This window comes from Saccopteryx bilineata, chromosome X (assembly GCF_036850765.1).
Source record: "Saccopteryx bilineata isolate mSacBil1 chromosome X, mSacBil1_pri_phased_curated, whole genome shotgun sequence".
Classification (NCBI taxonomy): Eukaryota; Metazoa; Chordata; class Mammalia; order Chiroptera; family Emballonuridae; genus Saccopteryx; species Saccopteryx bilineata.
In genome coordinates this window covers 63,370,931-63,389,143 of record NC_089502.1, presented here as the reverse complement: position 1 = coordinate 63,389,143, position 18,213 = coordinate 63,370,931, and the positions used below count along the sequence as shown (strand labels likewise).

At 35.1% G+C, this 18,213-nt stretch overlaps 1 protein-coding gene across 3 annotated transcripts in view; it reads right to left on the bottom strand.

Moving 5' to 3' along the window:
- Positions 1–18,213, bottom strand: part of NRK (Nik related kinase) — a 180,625-nt gene that overhangs the window by 60,898 nt on the left and 101,514 nt on the right. For all 3 annotated transcript variants that reach the window (XM_066249843.1, XM_066249844.1, XM_066249845.1), the window contains exons 5-8: positions 8,280–8,405; positions 6,223–6,333; positions 4,664–4,754; positions 1,941–2,071 (exon numbers count right to left, since the gene is read on the bottom strand). In XM_066249843.1, coding sequence (XP_066105940.1) covers positions 1,941–2,071; positions 4,664–4,754; positions 6,223–6,333; positions 8,280–8,405 — 459 coding nt within the window. The remainder of the gene's footprint in view (positions 1–1,940; positions 2,072–4,663; positions 4,755–6,222; positions 6,334–8,279; positions 8,406–18,213) is intronic.

Here is an 18,213-nt window from a genome sequence, read left to right as displayed (position 1 = left end):
TTATGGATTTTCTATAATGAAGTTTCATTATAGACTAATCTTATAGGAAGACATTTTCTGAGTTTGTGACTAGCTAGTACTGTTCTATACAGCAAGTTGATATGTGATGGGGTTAAATGTAAGGAAAATCATCTTATTTATATTGCTGTAATAGCTTTAACTGAAATACCAAAAGAAATCTTCTGTAAAGAAAACTTATTATATATATCTACTCACTAAAAGTGCAATCTTAAATATACAATTTAACTCTGTGTACCTTAATTACACCTTATGTAAAATTGAGATAATAATTGTATCCACTTATAGGATATATATATATATATATATACACACACACACATACACACACATACACAATTATATATATACACACTTTAAGAAGTTTCTTTGGCCCTGGCTGGTTGGCTCAGCGGTAGAGCATCGGCCTGGCGTGCAGGGGACCCGGGTTCAATTTCCAGCCAGGGCACATAGGAGAAGCGCCCATTTGCTTCTCCACCCCCCACCCCCACTCCTTCCTCTCTGTCTCTCTCTTCCCCTCCCGCAGCCAAGGCTCCATTGGAGCAAAGATGGCCCGAGTGCTGGGGATGGCTCCTTGACCTCTGCCCCAGGCGCTAGAGTGGCTCTGGTTGGGCAGAGCATCGCCCCCTGGTGGGCAGAGCATTGCTCCTGGTGGGCGTGCCGGGTGGATCCCGGTCGGGCGCATGCAGGAGTCTGTCTGACTGTCTCTCCCTGTTTCCAGCTTCAGAAAAATCTATTTTAAAAAAGTTTCTTTAACGTGGTAAGTTGATGATAGAATTATTATAATTCTAAGAAATTACATTCAAGAATGTGCTAGGAAATTATCTTCACTACTATTAACTATACTTTGTTTCTTTTAGAATGTGGAAATGGCTAGGAGTACACTGGCTGAATGACTCTTAAGACTCCTAATCAACTTAATTGAATTCTTAGAACACCAGTTTACATATCTCTTAGCTGTAAAGGGTTGCTGGGATGGTTTAATTTCAAGCTTTCTTTTAGTTATATGGAGCTAAAAATTAAAAAGAAATCATTAATATTGTGAAATCCTTGGAAGACTGCAAAAAGTTGTATAATAAAGCATTATCTTTTCAGTAAGCCACTTAAGAAGAATATGTCTCCATAGTCTCCATAGGTATTATTAGCACTGAATTATATGATAAGATTTCAATAAATCTGTTTGCAGATCAAGCAGAGGGCACTTAAGGGAAAGGGAAAGGGGATGGAACTTGAATTAATCAACTTCAAGTATAGAATCCTAGGTTCCACACAATGAAACCACAGCAAATTGTTTGGATGAGTTACGATGTGGAGAGTGAGTGTGGTTTTCCAGTCTATAGCAAATGGAGACTTTTATTTCAACGTTAGCTTTTTGAAATGTGTACATGTATGTACATTATCCAAATTGCAGCTTCAATGGAAATTATAATAAATAACATAAATTGTTACTTAATTTGTCTACTCTGTGGTTTGAGGTGAATCATGCTAAGAATTTTCACAATTACCCTACCAAATTACTATTTTTTTTCTTTTTGGAGCCAAGTTACTGTGGGGATTAATAATTGACTTTAAATTTTTCATTTACAAATTTACAAAGTCCTCTGTCTCTGAAAGTTAAATTTCCATATAAAACCACATAATATAATTTTTTACCAAGAAGTTGCAAACAACACGAACTAGACATTCTTCCTTAAATATTGATAACTCCCAAAGGTTTAATTTGTCTACATTCTTAGAAACTATTATTTTTCTGGGTATAATCAAACCAAATATGGGAATAATGGCTAGTATTACCTATTAGAGTTTAATGTGAAAAGAGGAGCTATCTGCCTTTTATTCTTTGGTTTAATCATTTAAAAATAAACATTAGTTTATAGTCTTTTCCAAATTTTGATTTCAACTATTTGAATCCTCACACTTACTCTGTAATCATAGGAGCGTCTTGGATCTTCATCACAGTCAATCACCTCAGGTGCCATCCAGTATGGTGTCCCAATGAAGCTATTTCTCCTTCCATTAGTTCTGCTAACCTGGGCGCTCACTCCAAAATCCACTGCAAAATTCAGCATATGTCAAAGTAATTAATAAGTAACAAAAAGCTCAATAAGGTATTGCTTTAACTTAGAAAGACAATACAAAAACCACAATGGATAACAAATTTTTATTCCAGCACAGCAAACTTTACTATGAAGTCTACTCCAGAAATACTGGGAAATAGGCAATCTTTGCTATTTATGTTGGAAGGAGGTTCAGCAGTGCTATGATAAATCTACAGTAGGTTTGGCTGAACATTTACCATGAATATTAAAAATAAAGTTCCATCAGTACACCCTAAACCTCTGAAGTGATAACATATGTAGTGGTTGGACCTGACACCAAGCTGGAGGAAGACCAGCACTGTAAGCAATATCTAAGAAATCTAAAACCTACTAGTAGTTTATTAGAAAACCTCACAACATTAGAAATTCCTATCACATTGATATAGAACAATGAATTTTCTGCTAGAATTTAAGTTCTTCTACAGATCTCCTGAATCAAATGCAAATATTTACTGTAGTATTCATATCTTAACTTAGACTATAAAACTTGTCTTTTCCATTCATCTGTGGGATACATTATATGAAAATATTTAGTGTGGTATCCCCAGAAACAGACAGAAAAAGGCTAAAGTAGACTGGCATTATTTAGTCCAGAAAAAATAGGACATGGATAAAAAAGTGAAGTAGATTTTCTAATTTAGAATGGTTTCCAGGAATCAAGAGGATGGAGAAAACATTGACTAAAGTAGTTTGAAGAATTAAGGAAAATTAAAAAGTTAAATATTTAAGGCTGTCTTGAAGGATCTAACAAAATCAACAATTAAAAGCCCATAAAATGTGAAATTTATCATTGGGTACTGCACATTATCTATATCATTTTTGGAGAATAAGCTAAAGCAGAACTCAGCATTCTAACTATACTTGAGGGCTAACTTTAAGGGCCAAGAAGTACCTATCAAGGCTATAAATTGATATATGACACTTAAGAAAGAAAGTGAAAAAAGAAAAAAACTGAAGAAACAGTGATCAATAGACTAACAAGAAAAAGAGAGAAGCTGAAATTAAAAATAGAGATCAGATACCAACAGTGGCATAATTGAACCTTTTCTTTAATGATTTAGGGATCAGAATATGAGGATTATTAATCAATCGCAATTGCAATACAATAATTTTCCATTCTCTTTTCTGTGACTGGGGTTGGGTTTGCCTTCTGGAGTCTTTGCCTTAGAAAACATTGCTTTAAAAAATATTATACTAGAATCTGATAAATCTAAAATCACATGCACAAGGGTTATGTGTAAAATAAATACAAACAAGTTCTAATGCAATGTTAAAAGGTCTCTCTCTCAGAGTAAAGTAAATGAGCTTTAGTGCATGGACTTTGTGTCAGATTTTCAGTAGCTTTTTACTTATTTACAATCTGTGTTGTAAATGGTTAAGGATGGCCAGTAACTTGACCCAAATATATGGGAGTGCAGTCACATGTAAACATAGTATGTAGCCAGCCTTGTGACAGACTATCTATCTTGCACATTTGAATGTGAGATTCAAATTCCCCTCATGTATTTAAAAGACAGTGTCTTAAAATTGTGTTCCCAGCTTCATAGCTGTTAGACACAAAAGACATAATACATTTTCATAAAATTATTTTTCATTTATTTCAAGAACAATTGCCTCATGATTCTTCTACAAATATTCAGTGAAAAATATTCTCAGTAAATGAACAATCTCTCTACTGTGGTTGTATTTGTTTAGCAGGAAACTGGAAACTATCTTAAGGTCATGCTGGAAACATACTAGAGACATACCAGAATTGGTATAATTAAAAATAATACAGAATTTTATACCTGTGATTTATGCTTTATGTCAATGAGGTTATCTGCCATTACACAGTACTGACATTATTCATATAGTATTATTAAAAATCCAATCAATAATACTTATTTTAAATTTTAGATGGTATAATATGTTGTTCCCTATATCCCTGTGACAATGTTTGTGGTTATTTTCAAGTAAATCTTGTCATTCTGAGCCCTGGAATAGAAAGCCAGGGACTTTCTGGTATTTTGATTTTTAATTCTGAATTTGATCTGGATATTAGTGGGTCATAATTTCTAATTGATATCAGTTCTTTAAATATTTGAGGGAAATTCCAAAGAAGCAATTTGTGCATAAGTAATTTAAAAGTCTTTGATATTCTTTGGAAAGTATAGCTCTGTAATGTGGAAGAAATTTCTTTTTGTTTGATCCCTGTCCATGGCATAGAAACTTGAAAATGGTACATACTCAATTCAATTGTTAAAATAAATATAATAGCTAGGTCTAATAGGGAGTAAAGCAATGAATAAAATGTAAACGTCCAATCCTAATTTAAATTTTTTTATCTATATGATTTCAGAGAAGCAGTTAGGTGCAACTTTTGTCTTACTCAACCTCCCTTTCCAAATAAACCTTCAAATTTTGACTGGTTTTGCAGGCAGGGAAGACACTGCCAAAACAAGTTAATAATATTGTTAGAAACACGACAGGAAACACAATTATCTTATAGGATTTTCCGTCATTAAATATTTTAGGCTTCACTTAAAATGTTGTTAGAATAAACTTACCTAGTTTTACTTCAGCATTATGAGTCAATAGCACATTCTGACCCTTGATGTCCCGGTGAATTACACGGTGTGCATGAAGATGAACTAAGCCCTGCATATAACATATGCATTTTTAAGAGCCACATCAGTTTGTATATATTTTCTTCTTCTGATAATGCTCTAATATTTTTGGAAAAAATTTCTAGTAATAAAAATGGCCCAGATTTTTATTTTTCAGACAAAATTCTTTCTTTAGGCTGGAATTACAAAAACCGTTTCCCAGAAATACTACTTTTGGCTATAAGGAAAGGAAAATAAGTCAGGATACCCACAAAAGAAAAAAAAAACACCAAAGAGTAATATTTGTGTGTACATTGGGCCATTAACCTTCTTTTTCTAGCCTCCATATTTCCAACAAACCATAAGAGTGAAGACAGGAATATTTTAAAATCATAGCTCAGTCATTATTTTTCTCTATTACTCACACAACCATTTGTTTAGTCCAAAATATTTCCTAGTCAAACTTGTAGGCTAAAAATTTGGAGGAATGTAGACATTCATTTTAAAGCATTTGCAATTTGTGTTGGCTTACCACTCTGGCTCCACTGAAACTAACCCGTGACCTGGCTAATGCAAGACCTGGCTTCAATAAGATCGTTCCAGATACTAACTGGGGATTAATAATGGAAGTAACAGTAAAAACAGCCACTACTTATTGAGTTCTTATTCTTTGCCAAGCACTGTGCTAAGTGTTTTACATGCAATAAATTATTAAATCCTCAAAGCAAACCATTGAGGAAGGTGCTGCTATCACCCCAATATTACAGATGAGAAAGGTGAGATTTGAAAAAATTAAGTAACTGACTGAAGGACACACAGCTAAAACATAATGACCCAGAACTCACACTCAGTCTAGAGTTTGCATTCTTAATGTTTTACACTATTACCTCAAGTAGTGGAAGGAAGGGCATTTTAACTTCCTATCATTGGTGCTGTTAAATTCTGTTAATATTTCTCTTGGGTTTTCATAAGCATTTAAGCCACAAAGAAAAATTTTAGCTTGAAGGTCAAGAATATTGTCACTCTAATCAAATTTGGTGTTTGAAATACAGAAAGTTTTAAAAGTAGGGCATTATTAAAAGGGGTATCTGTCTACAAAATGCTTGAAGATGGTATGGGATCATTTTATAAAAACACTGCCTTCTCCCTCACCTCTACATTAATCTATGACACTGTTATGCTTCAAAAAATAACTCTAAAATCATAATAACATAGTAAATATTACAAGTGGTTATGACTATGACCATAATCTATTGAACACAATAGTTTGAATTTGACATAACCATTAAAGGGCACTATTTCAAAGGACCTGGTTACAAATATTGTGGTCTAACTTAAAGTTTAGGACCTCATCTGAAAAATTACTTTTTCTTAAAGGCTTTTGATCTTTTTTGGTATCCTGAACAGGAAATTATGTTTAGAATTCTTAAGCCATTCTATGTGAACAGTTATAAAGTACATTGTATATATTACTCCCAGGGATTTCAAGGTCAGAAGACAATGAGTATATAAAGACTCACCTGAAGTATTTCTCGGCAGATATAAGCAATCCAATCTTCTTTCAAACTCTGATTTCTGGTCATTCTCACTACATCAGTGACAGAGCCTGCTGCACATAACTCCATCACCATCTTCAGGAAAGCCAACAAAGTATCAAGAATTAGAAGGTAATTCTTTGAAAATATCTTCAGACTTTTAGTCCATATGGGTTGTATTTATATGTAATGTTTAGAGATTAAGACACTGCAAAGACTGGATTAATTTTCTGATGAAAGAATCCAAAAGATAATGAAATTAGAAAGAGTTGGAAAATGTGCCACAACCTTTTTATCCACTCATCTATTGGTGGACTCTTGGGTTGCTTCTAAATCTTATCTATTGTAAATAATGCTGCAGTGAACATAGGGATATATATATAATCAAAATAGTATTTTGATTTCCTGTGGATATATTCTCAGAAGGGGAATTTCTGTGTCATAAGGCAGTTCCATTTTTAATTTTTTGAGGTAACTTCACACTGCTTTCCACAGTGGTTGCATCATTCTATATTCCTACCAGCACTACAAAAGGGTCCCCTTTTCTCTACAACCTCACCAACATTTGTTTGTTGATTTATTGATGAAAGCCAATAAATCTGGCTTTCTGACAGGTGTGAGGTAATATCTTATTGTGGTTTTAATTTGTATTTCTCTGATCATTAGTGACACTGAACATCTTTTCAGATGTCTATTGGCAATCTGTATGTCCTCCTTGGAGAAATATTTGTTCTGACCCATTGCCCACTTGTCAGTAGAAGAGTAGATAAAAGAAAAGCTGTGGTACATTTAGACATGAAATACTTCTCATATAAACAAAAATGTAACTCTTACCTTTTGTGACAACATTGACATACCTGGACAGTATTATGCTAAGTGAAATAAGCCAGTCAGAAAAAGACTAGTACTATATGATTTCACTTATATGTAGAATCTAATGAACAAAATAAACTAACAAAAAATAGAAACAGACTCATAGATACAATAAACAGACAACTTTCAGAGCAGAGGGGAGTTGGAGGGCTGGATGAAAACAGTGAAGGGATTAAGCAAATAAAAAAAAACCCATAGACAAATAAAGAGTATGGTGATTACTAGAGGTAAAGGGGGTAGGGGGAGGTACATGACAGTAAGGGGGACAAATGGTGATGGAAGGAGACTTGAATTGAAGTGGTGAACACATAATATAATATACAGATAATGTATTAAAAAATTTTACACCTGGAACCTATATATTATTGGGGGTTTTTTGTTTTGTTTTTTGTTTGTTTGTTTGTTTGTTGTTTGTTTGTTTGTTTGCATTTTTCCGAAGCTGGAAACAAGGAGGCAGTCAGACAGACTCCTGCATGCACCTGACCGGGATCCACCCGGTATGCCCACCAGAGGGTGATGCTTTGCCCCTCTGGGGCGTAGCTCTGTTGCATCCAGAGCCATTTTAGTGCCTGAGGCAGAGACCATAGAGCCATCCTCAGCGCCCGGCCCATCTTTGCTCCAATGGAGCTTCGGCTGTGGGAGGGGAAGAGAGAGACAGAGAGGAAGGAGAGGGGGAGGGGTGGAGAAGCAGATGGGCACTTCTCCTGTGTGCCCTGACCGGGAATCTAACCCGGGACTCCTGCATGCCAGGCCACCACTCTACCACTGAGCCAACCGGCCAGGGCCTTGGAATCTATATATTATTAACTGAATGCTACCCTAATAAATTCAATGAAAATTAAGAGTAAAAGAGTTGGAAAAAAATCTAAATATTTGGGGGAAGGATGGAATACAGGTACCACAATAAGTATATTTGACCAAGAGGTGAGATTTGAGGTAAGTCTTAAAGGAGAGGTAGTTTTGGATATGCTGAGAAGGAAGAATACACAGTTTATTGAAAACAGAATGACTACATGCCCTTAGAAAGAAGTTTGGGCAGAAATCAAACCTGAATTATGACTGGAGTAGAACTTAAATTTTTTTGGTTGTGTGATATCTAAACTTATGAAAGTGTATGTCCTCAGTGTGATCTAGTCTTATAGAATATGATCAAGTCAATTAATACATACCCAAAGTTGATGCCTCTGTCCAGGGGGGCTCATCTTGAAAAATGCACCATAAAAGGACACAATGTTTTTGTGGAAAGAGTACTTCTTCAAAAGGTTGAGTTCAGTCCTGAGATCCTCTTCCTCATCCTGCAGAATAAGAACAGAGAAAAAAGTTTCTAAACTATGCCATTAAATGACTGTAAGACTCTAAACTACAGTAAAATCAAAGAAGGAAAATCCTATAGCAATGCATTTTATCATACTGCAGTTTGTAAGAAAATCTCAACTAGCATTGTCAAAGAAAGGAGATTTCTAGTGCACTGGGAATTTGGTAGAAAATAAAGGTTAATTGAAAATCTTTTAATTCAATGTTTCTCAATATGTGATCCTTGGACCAGCAGCAATAGTCATTGTATAAATATAAAGTTTTCACTGAATTATATAATTATAGATTTGTTTATTTGTTTTGTAATAGTTTTACTGAGATATAACTTATATACCACATAAACTCATTTAAAGTGTAAACTTCAATGTTTTTCAGTATTTAAAAGAATTATGCAATCATTACCACAATGAATGTTAGAACATTTTTATTACCTCCAGAAGAAATCTTAATCCCTTTAGCTATCACCCCAAAATTCTCCCACACACACATCTCAGCTTTAAGCAACCACTATATATTTTCTATCTCTGTAGATTTATTTATACTGAACATTTTACATAAATGACAATCATAAAATATGTAGACTTTTGTGACTATCATTTCTCCAAAGATTCATTCATGTTACAGCACAAATCAGCATTCCATTCCTTTCATTTACTATTCACTAAATAATGGACATATAGGTTATTTTGTTATTTCCACCATTGATCTATTATTTATAATGCTAGTGTGAACATTCATATCAAGTATTTGTATGGATATATGTTTTTATTTCTCTTTGGTATATACCTAGGAATAACATGGTTAGGTCAAATACTAACTATATTTAACACTTTGGTAGAAATTCCAAACTGTTTGCCACAGTGGCTATACCCATCTCCAACAACAATAATCATTCCAATTTACTCATCTCCTCACAAACATTTTCTATTATTGTAACCATCTTAATGGGTGAAAACTGGTATTTCATTATGGTTCTGATTTGCAAATCCTTGATGACTAATGATTTAAAATTTTTTTTCATGTGCTTCTTGGTCATTTGTTTATAATCTTCAGAGGAATGTCTCCTCAAAAATCTTTGCCCCTGTTTTTTAATTCTGTTTTCTTTTTTTATTACTGAAATGTAAGATTATATATTATAGATATAAGTTCTTTATAATGTATATGATTTACAAATATTTCTCCCATGTTGTGAATGGTTTTTTCACTTTCTGACAGTGTCCATAGAGGCACAATTATTTTTATTTTGATAAAGTCTAATTTATTGATTTCTCCTTCTGCTGTTTGTATACTTGATACCAAATCTAAAGACACATTACCAAATCTAAAGTCACAAAGACTGTCCCAATGTTATCTTGTAAGCATTTTATAGTTTTAGCTCATACATTTAAGTCTTTGATCCATTTTGGGTTAATGATCATATAAAGTAGAGGTCCAACTTCATTCTTTTATATGTGGATATCCAGTTGTTTGATCATTATTTATTGAAAAGACTATCCTGTCCTCATGAATTACCACCATATCTTTGTCAAAAATCAGTTGTCAGCCCTGGCCGGTTGGCTCAGCGGTAGAGCGTTGGCTTGGCGTGTGGGGGACCTGGGTTCGATTCCCAGCCAGGGCACATAGGAGAAGCACCCATTTGCTTCTCCACACCCCCCCTCCTTCCTCTCTATCTCTCTCTTCCCCTCCCGCAGCCAAGGCTCCATTGGAGCAAAAGATGGCCCGGGCGCTGGGGATGGCTCCTTGGCCTCTGCCCCAGGCGCTAGAGTGGCTCTGGTCGCGGCACAGCGATGCCCCGGAGGGGCAGAGCATCACCCCCTGGTGGGCAGAGCTTCGCCCCTGGTGGGCATGCTGGGTGGATCCTGGTCGGGCGCATGCGGGAGTCTGACTGTCTCTCCCCGTTTCCAGCTTCAGAAAAATACAAAAAAAAAAAAATCAGTTTACTATATCTATATAGAAATACTTCTATTCTATTGTTCTATATACATGTCTACTCTTATGCCTATACCAAAAAGTCTTAATTAGTTTGTGATTCATTGCAATTAATGGTACTGGTTTGATCTGTGTGATCTGTTTTAAATGATATACTTCAAGTCATTACAATGGTATGTATGTTTAAAATGTATTATATATGTATGGCTCTGTGTGTATGTGTATATATACATATCTATCTATCTATCTATATAGATATATCTATATATAGGAATTAAAATATGTAAGTAGTCTATTTTCATTACACTTTTCTGCCTACCAATGGTAACAGTTTGGTATATATTTCTCCAGACATTTTATATGTTATTATAATAACTAGAAGTGATGGAGATAAATGAGTAGATATAATCAAGGCATTAAACATATATATTTGGTTTTTATTTTAAACAAGCTTATATTTTTCTCAGTATTTTGAAGTTTTCACTTTTTATTCAATAACTGAAGAGCATCTTTTATATCAATAAACATAGATGTACTCCATTTTTATGTATGTACATACCTGCATAAATTGGGGATACGAGTCTGCCACTCAGGAGACATGTCAGGGCTAGAGGTAATTTTTTGAGGATTATTTATATAGAGATAATTAATACCATCTTTTGGGATGAGATCACCAAAGTAGAGTACATAATTTCAAGAGATATTTCTAGAACAAGATTATATGACATCATCAGAAAGGAACATCTACATTGGGCATTAGGACAACTTGACTTCACACTAATAGCTAAGAGTTGGAAATTCACTTAATCTTCCAAAGGTCTAATTTATCCTCAGAAATTTCATGGAACATGGCAGCCATGGAATGTTAGTGGAAAAAAATGAGAGAATATAATTAATTTTTTTGAAATTTTTGGAAGAAAATGCCGTAAATGCAAAGTGTTACAATATAGAATCTTTGTTACTTGACCTCATTTGAATTTTTCAGTGTTATCAGAAATATAAACCTCTCTTCACTTATTACACTAATCTACAAACATCAGCAAACTTCATTTCCAGCACATTTGTTATAGTGGAATGAAATGGGAAGGAAATGTCTCTCCCTAATATTCAACTATATGTCATTGTACCATGACAACCAAGTAGTTTCCTAATTCTTCTGAAACTTTTTTAGCCAATTTAAAAAACCTCTTTACTTCTTAATAATTTGAAACCATCACACTTTTTTGTGTGTACATGTATAATGCACTAGAGAAATATGTTTTAAAATATTAATTTACAAAGGTACTCAAACTGTTGGGAATTTTTAATGAACGTATCACTGGTTTACTCATTTAGGTATCATAGTCTTAAAAGAACTTACGTAAAAGAAAATACACGAATGACATTAACTTCTGATGAATACAAAATAGAGCGTAATGAGGTTAAAGACGACATAGAATGACTCATGAAGTGATGCTGCACTTGACAAATGGATCACTCACCACTGAGGTCCTTTGAAACTTAGCTCTAAATTTCATTTGATTGTAATTTAAAAAGCTCTGTACTGAAAGATAAAAGTTTAATTTATATAACCTCTTCAGGAATACTTTTATTGTACAAAGTGAAATATGTTAATAGCAAGTAAAGTAAAGACTTTTAAACTAAAGATACAGTTAAACACCTGTTTTGAAATCCAGTGAAAAAGGACACCATTGACTACTTTTGGGCAGTGAATTAGAAAAGGGTCAATTGAAATGAAAAGCAATTGAAGGTTGGCTCTGGCCAGTTGGCTCAGTGGTAAAGTGTTGGCCTGGCATGCAGGAGTCCTGGGTTCGATTCCCAGCCAGGGCACACAGGAGAAGTGCCCATCTGTTTCTCCACCCCCCTCCTTCCTCTCTGTCTCTCTCTTCCCCTCCCGCAGCTGAGTCTCCACTGGAGCAAAAGATGGCCCAGGCACTGAGGATTGCTCCATGGCCTCTGCCTCAGGCGCTAAGAATGGCTCTGGTTGCAACAGAGCGATGCCCCAGCAGAGCATTGCTCCCTGGTGGGCATGCCGGGTGGATCCCGGTCGGGCACATGCGGGAGTCTATCTGACTGCCTCCCCGTTTCCAGCTGCAGAAAAATACAAAAAAAAAAAAAAAAAAAGAAAGAAAGAAAAGCAATTGAAGGTTAACCTCTAACTATCTTTAGCTCTCCCCAGAATTTCTGTCAATTACCTTTCCCCGATGAACTGAGATTAAGGAAATCTACATCTTATTTTTCACTGAAATGAACAAGTAACTGAATATATTTAGTCAGTAATATTCTTTCCTTCTTAACTTATTCTCTAAGACCAAGTAGAAAAGATGGACAATTACTTTTTATATTTAGCTATATTGTGGCTGGGGCTTAAAAATATTTATGAAATAAATATAAGGCAAAACTAGATTTTTTTTGTTTTTTTTTTCTTTTTTTTATTAATTTTAGTGGGGCAACATGGAAAAATCAGGGTACATATGTTCATAGAAAACATCTCTAGGTTATTTTGACATCTGATTATGCTGCATTCCCATCACTCAAAGTCCAATTGTCTTCCATCACATGCTAACTGATTTTCTTTGTGCCCCTCTCCTCCCTCAATCCCCTCCTTCTCCTCCCCCCACCTCGTAACCCCCACACCCTTGTCCATGTCTCTGAGTCTCATTTTCATGTCCCACCTATGTATGGAATCATATAATTCTTAGATTTTTTCAGATTTACTTATTTCGTTCAGTATAATGTTATCAAGGTCCATCCATGTTGTTGTAAACGATACTATGTCATCATTTCTTATGGCTGAGTACAGTATATATGTACCAAAGTATATATGTACCAAAGCTTTTTAATCCACTCGTCCACTGACGGACACTTGGGCTGTTTCCAGATCTTCGCTATTGTGAACAATACTGCCATAAACATGGGGGTGCATTTCTTCTTTTCAAACAGTGCTATGGTGTCCTTGGGGTATATTCCTAAAAGTGGGATAGCTGGGTCAAAAGGCAATTTGATTTTTAATTTTTTGAGAAATCTCCATACTGTTTTCCACAGTGGCTGCACCAGTCGGCAGTCCCACCAGCAGTGCAGGAGGGTTCCCTTTTCTCCACATTCTTGCCAGCACTTATTCTGTGTTGTTTGTTGATTAGCACTATTCTGACTGGTGTGAGATGATATCTCATTGTGGCTTTAATTTGCACTTCCCTAACGATTAGTGATGTTGAGCATTTCTTCATATGCCTATTGGCCATCTGTATGTCCTCTTTGGAAAAGTGTATATTTATTTTTTTTGCCCATTTTTTTATTGCATTGTTTGTCTTCCTGGTGTTGAGATTTAAAAGTTCTTTATAAATTTTGGTTATTAACCCCTTATCAGACGTTTTGTCAAATATGTTCTCCCATTGTGTAGTTTGTCTTTTTATTCTGTTCTTATTGTCTTTGGCTGTGCAAAAGCTTTTTAGTTTGATATATTCTCATTTGTTTATCCTGTCTTTTATTTCACTTGCCTGTGGAGATACATCAGCAAATATATTGCTCCGAGAGATGTCAGAGAGCTTACTGCCTATGTTTTATTCTAAGATGCTTATGGTTTTACAACTTACATTTAAGTCTTTTATCACTTTGAGTTTATTTTTGTGAATGGTATAAGTTGGTGGTCTAGCTTCATTATTTTGCAGGTAGATGTCCAATTTTCCCAACACCATTTGTTGAAGAGGCTGTCTTTATTCCAATGTATGCTCTTACCTCCTTTGTCAAATATCAGTTGTCCATAAAAGTGTGGGTTTATTTCTGGGTTCTCAGTTCTGTTCCATTGATCTATATGCCTGTTCTTATGCCAGTACCAGGCTGTTTTGAGTACAATGGCCTTGTATTATAATTTGATATCCATAAGTGTAAAACCTACCACTTTATTCCTCCTTTTCAAGATTGCTGAGGCTATTCGTGTTCCCTTTTGGTTCCATATAAAGTTTTGGAATATGTGTTCTATATCTTTGAAGTATGTCATTGGTATTTTAATTGGTATTGCATTGAATTTATGAATTGCTTTGGGTAATATAGACATTTTAATGATGTTTATTCTTCCAAACCATGAGCACGGTATATGCTTCCACTTGTTTGTATTTTCCCTGATTTCTTTTATCAATGTTTTATAATTTTCCAAGTACAAGTCTTTAATCTCCCTGGTTAAATTTATTCCTAGGTACTTTATTTTTTTGGTTGCAATGGTGAAGGGGATTCTTTCTTTAATTTCTCTTTCTGACAATTCATTTTTAGTGTATAAAAATGTCTCTGATTACTGAGTATTAATTTTATAGCCTGCCACATTGCTGAATTCATTTATCAGGTCCAGTAGTGTTTTGAATGACATTTTAGGGTTTTCTATATACAATATCATATAATCTGCAAATAATGATAGTTTTACTTCTTCTTTTCCAATTTGTATGCCTTTTATTTCTTCTTCTTGTCTGATTGCTGTGGCTAGGACTTCCAGGACTATGTTAAATAAGAGTGGTGAAAGGGGGCACCCCTGCCTTGTTCTTGATGTTTAGGAGATTGCTTTTAATTTTTGCCCATTGACTATGGTGTTAGCTGTGGGTTTGTCATAGATGGACTTTATCATGTTGAGGTGTGTTCCCTGTATTCCCACTTTGATGAAAGTTTTGATCATGAATGGGTGCTGGATTTTATCAAATGCTTTTTCTGCATCTATTGAAATTATCATGTGGTTTTTTTCCTTCCTTTTGTTTAGGTGATGAATCACATTCATTGATTTGTGAATATTGTACCAGCCTTGCTTCCCAAGAATAAATCCCACTTGATCATGGTGTACGATTTTTTTCATATATTTCTGGATCCGGATTGCTAATATTTTGTTGAGGATTTTAACATCTAAATTCATCAGAGATATTGGCCTATAATTTTCTTTCTTTGTGTTGTCTTTGCCTGATTTTGGAATCAGAATTATACTCTCCTCATAAAAGGATCCTGGAAGTCTTCCTTCCTCTTGAATTTTTTGAAATAGCTTGAGAAGGATAGGAGTTAGTTCTTCTTTGAGTATTTGGTAGAATTCACTTATGAAGCCATCAGGCCCAGGACTTTTCTTTTTTGGTCGTTTTTGGATAACTCTTTCAATCTCATTTGTTGTAATTGGTCTGTTTAGGTTTTCCGATTCTTCCAGATTAATTTTTGCAAGATTATACGTTTCAAGGAATGTGTCCATTACATCTAGGTTGTCTAGTTTTTTGGCATACAGTTCTTCATAGTTTTTCCTACAATATTTTGTTTTTCTGTTGTGTCAGTTGTTATTTCTCCACTCTCATTTCTAATTTTATTTATTTGAATCCTTTCTCTTTTTTTCTTGGTGAGTCTGGTTAAAGGTTCATCAATCTTGTTTACCTTTTCAAAGAACCAGCTCCTAGTTTCATTGATCCTCTGTAATGTTTTTTAGCTTCTATGTCATTTATTTCTGCTCTGATTTTTAGTATTTCCTTCCTTCTACTACCTCTGGTCTTTACTTGCTGTTCTTTTTCTAATTCTTTTAGATGCAGGGTGAAGTTGTTTATTTGAGCTTTTTCTAGCTTCTTAAGGTATGCCTGTAATGCTATGAACTTCCCTGCCAGGACTGCTTTCACTGTGTCCCATAAATTTTGAGTTGAATTTTTTTATTTCTTCTTTGATCTCACTGTTAATCCATTGGTTATTTAATAACATGCTATTTAGTTTCCAAGTGTTTGAGTATTTTTCAATTTTTTTGTTGTGGTTGATTTCTAGTTTCATGCCATTGTGATCAGAGAAAGTGCTTGATATGATTTCAATCTTCTTAAATTTGTATAGACTGCTTTTGTGCCCTAACATGTGGTCTATTCTAGAGAATGTACCATGAGTACTTGAAAAGAATGTATATTCTTCTACTTTAGTGTTAAAAGTTCTGAAGATATCTATTAAATCGAGTTGATCTGTATGTTCTTTAAGTCTGCTGCTTCTTTGTTAATTTTCTTTCATGAGGATCTATCTAGTGATGTTAGTGGCGCATTGAAATCTCCTTCTATTATAGTATTGCTTTTGATCTTGCCCTTTAAATCCATCAAAGTCTGCTTTATATAGTTAGGTGCTCCTCTATTAGGTGTGTAGATATTTATAATGGTTATATCTTCCTGTTGAATTGCTCCTTTTATCATTATGTAGTGACCTTCTTTATCTCTTACTATAGCCTTTGTTTTAAAGTCCATTTTGTCTGATATAAGTATTGCTACCCCAGCTTTTTTTCATTTCCATTTGCATGAAATATTTTTTTCCATACTTTTATCTTCAGTCTATGTGCATCTTTTGTTTTAAGGTATGTCTCTTGTAGACAGCATATGTATGGGTCCTGTTTTCTTATCCATACAGCTACCCTATGTCTTTTGATTGGATCATTTAATCCATTTACGTTTAAGGTTATTTTTGATATCTAGTTGTTTATTGCCATTTTATTCTTTAAAACTATATTCTTCTTTTGCTATATTCTTTTTCTTCTTTGATCTGTTTACAACAGGCCCCTTAGCATTTCTTCAACCTCTGTTTGCTTGTAGTGAATTTCTTGAGTTTTTCTTTTTCTGGAAAGCTTTTTATTTCTCCTTCAATTTTAAATGATAGTCTTGCTACATAAAGTAGTCTTGGTTGTAGGCTCTTGTTCTGCATTACTTTGAATATTTCTTGCCATTCCCTTCTGGCCTCAAGTGTTTCTGTTGAGAAGTCAGAGGTCATCTTTATGGGGGTTCCTTTGTAGGTGATAGTCTTTTTTTCTCTAGCAGCTTTTAATATTTTCTCTTTATCACTTAGCTTTGGTATTTTAATTATGATGTGTCTTGGTGTAGATTTCTTTGGGTTTCTCTTTAATGGAGTTTTCTGTGCTTCTTGAACTTGTGAGATGTTTTCCTGCCTTAATTGAGGAAAGTTTTCAGCTATGATATGTTTGAACAAAGTCTCTGTCCCTTGTTCTTTCTCTTCTTCTTCAAGAACCCTTATGATGCGGATGTTATTTCTCTTCATGTTGTCATAGAGCTCTCTTAGATTTCCTCAACTTTTTGAGTCTCTTTTCTTTTTTTTTGCTCTGCTTCTGTGCCTTTATTTATGTTGTCCTCTAACTTGCTGATTTTATTCTCAGCTTCATCCATCCTGCTTTTGATTCCTTCCATTTGTGTTCTTCATTTCTGATATTATATTTTTCATTTCTGACTGATTTTTTTTATTATTTCAATGTCCTTTTTTATATTTGCTATCTCTTTATTTAGGTGTTCGTAATGACCATCTATTATTGTTCTAATGTCTTTGAGCATCCTAACAATCGTTATTTTAATCTCTGCATCTGGTCACTTGGTTATATCTGACTCATTCAGGTCCTTTTCTGGGGATTTCTCTTGATTCATTTGTGTTGCATTTCTCTGCTTTCTCATTTTGTCTGTGTGAAAAAAGATTTTGGCCACTGGAGTTCACTGGGTGTAGCCTCTGTTTTCCCTATGTGTGGTCTATCTGCAGGCCCACCACCCCCTCTGCTGTTGCTGCCTAGGGCATTCAGATATGGGTGTTGCTGGTGCCTCCCCACTGGGGCCGTTGCTGTGGTTTCCACCTCTCCTTCACGGGAGTGGCTGTGATCACTTGCTTGTGTGTACAAGCCTGGGTGGCCTTGGCCTTCGCCCCGCCCCTGTGGGTGGTGTTATGCTTGGCCCTGAGGGGAGGGGTGAGCACCTTTACTCAGATGCAGTCTCCGCCTGATTCTGGGCTCTCCCCCTCACTGCCCCTGCAGGGGAAGCCCGCTTGTGGCACAGCTGCAAACCTTGGTTCCACAGGCCAGGCAAGACTGCATGCCCACACTCAGTAACAGAAATC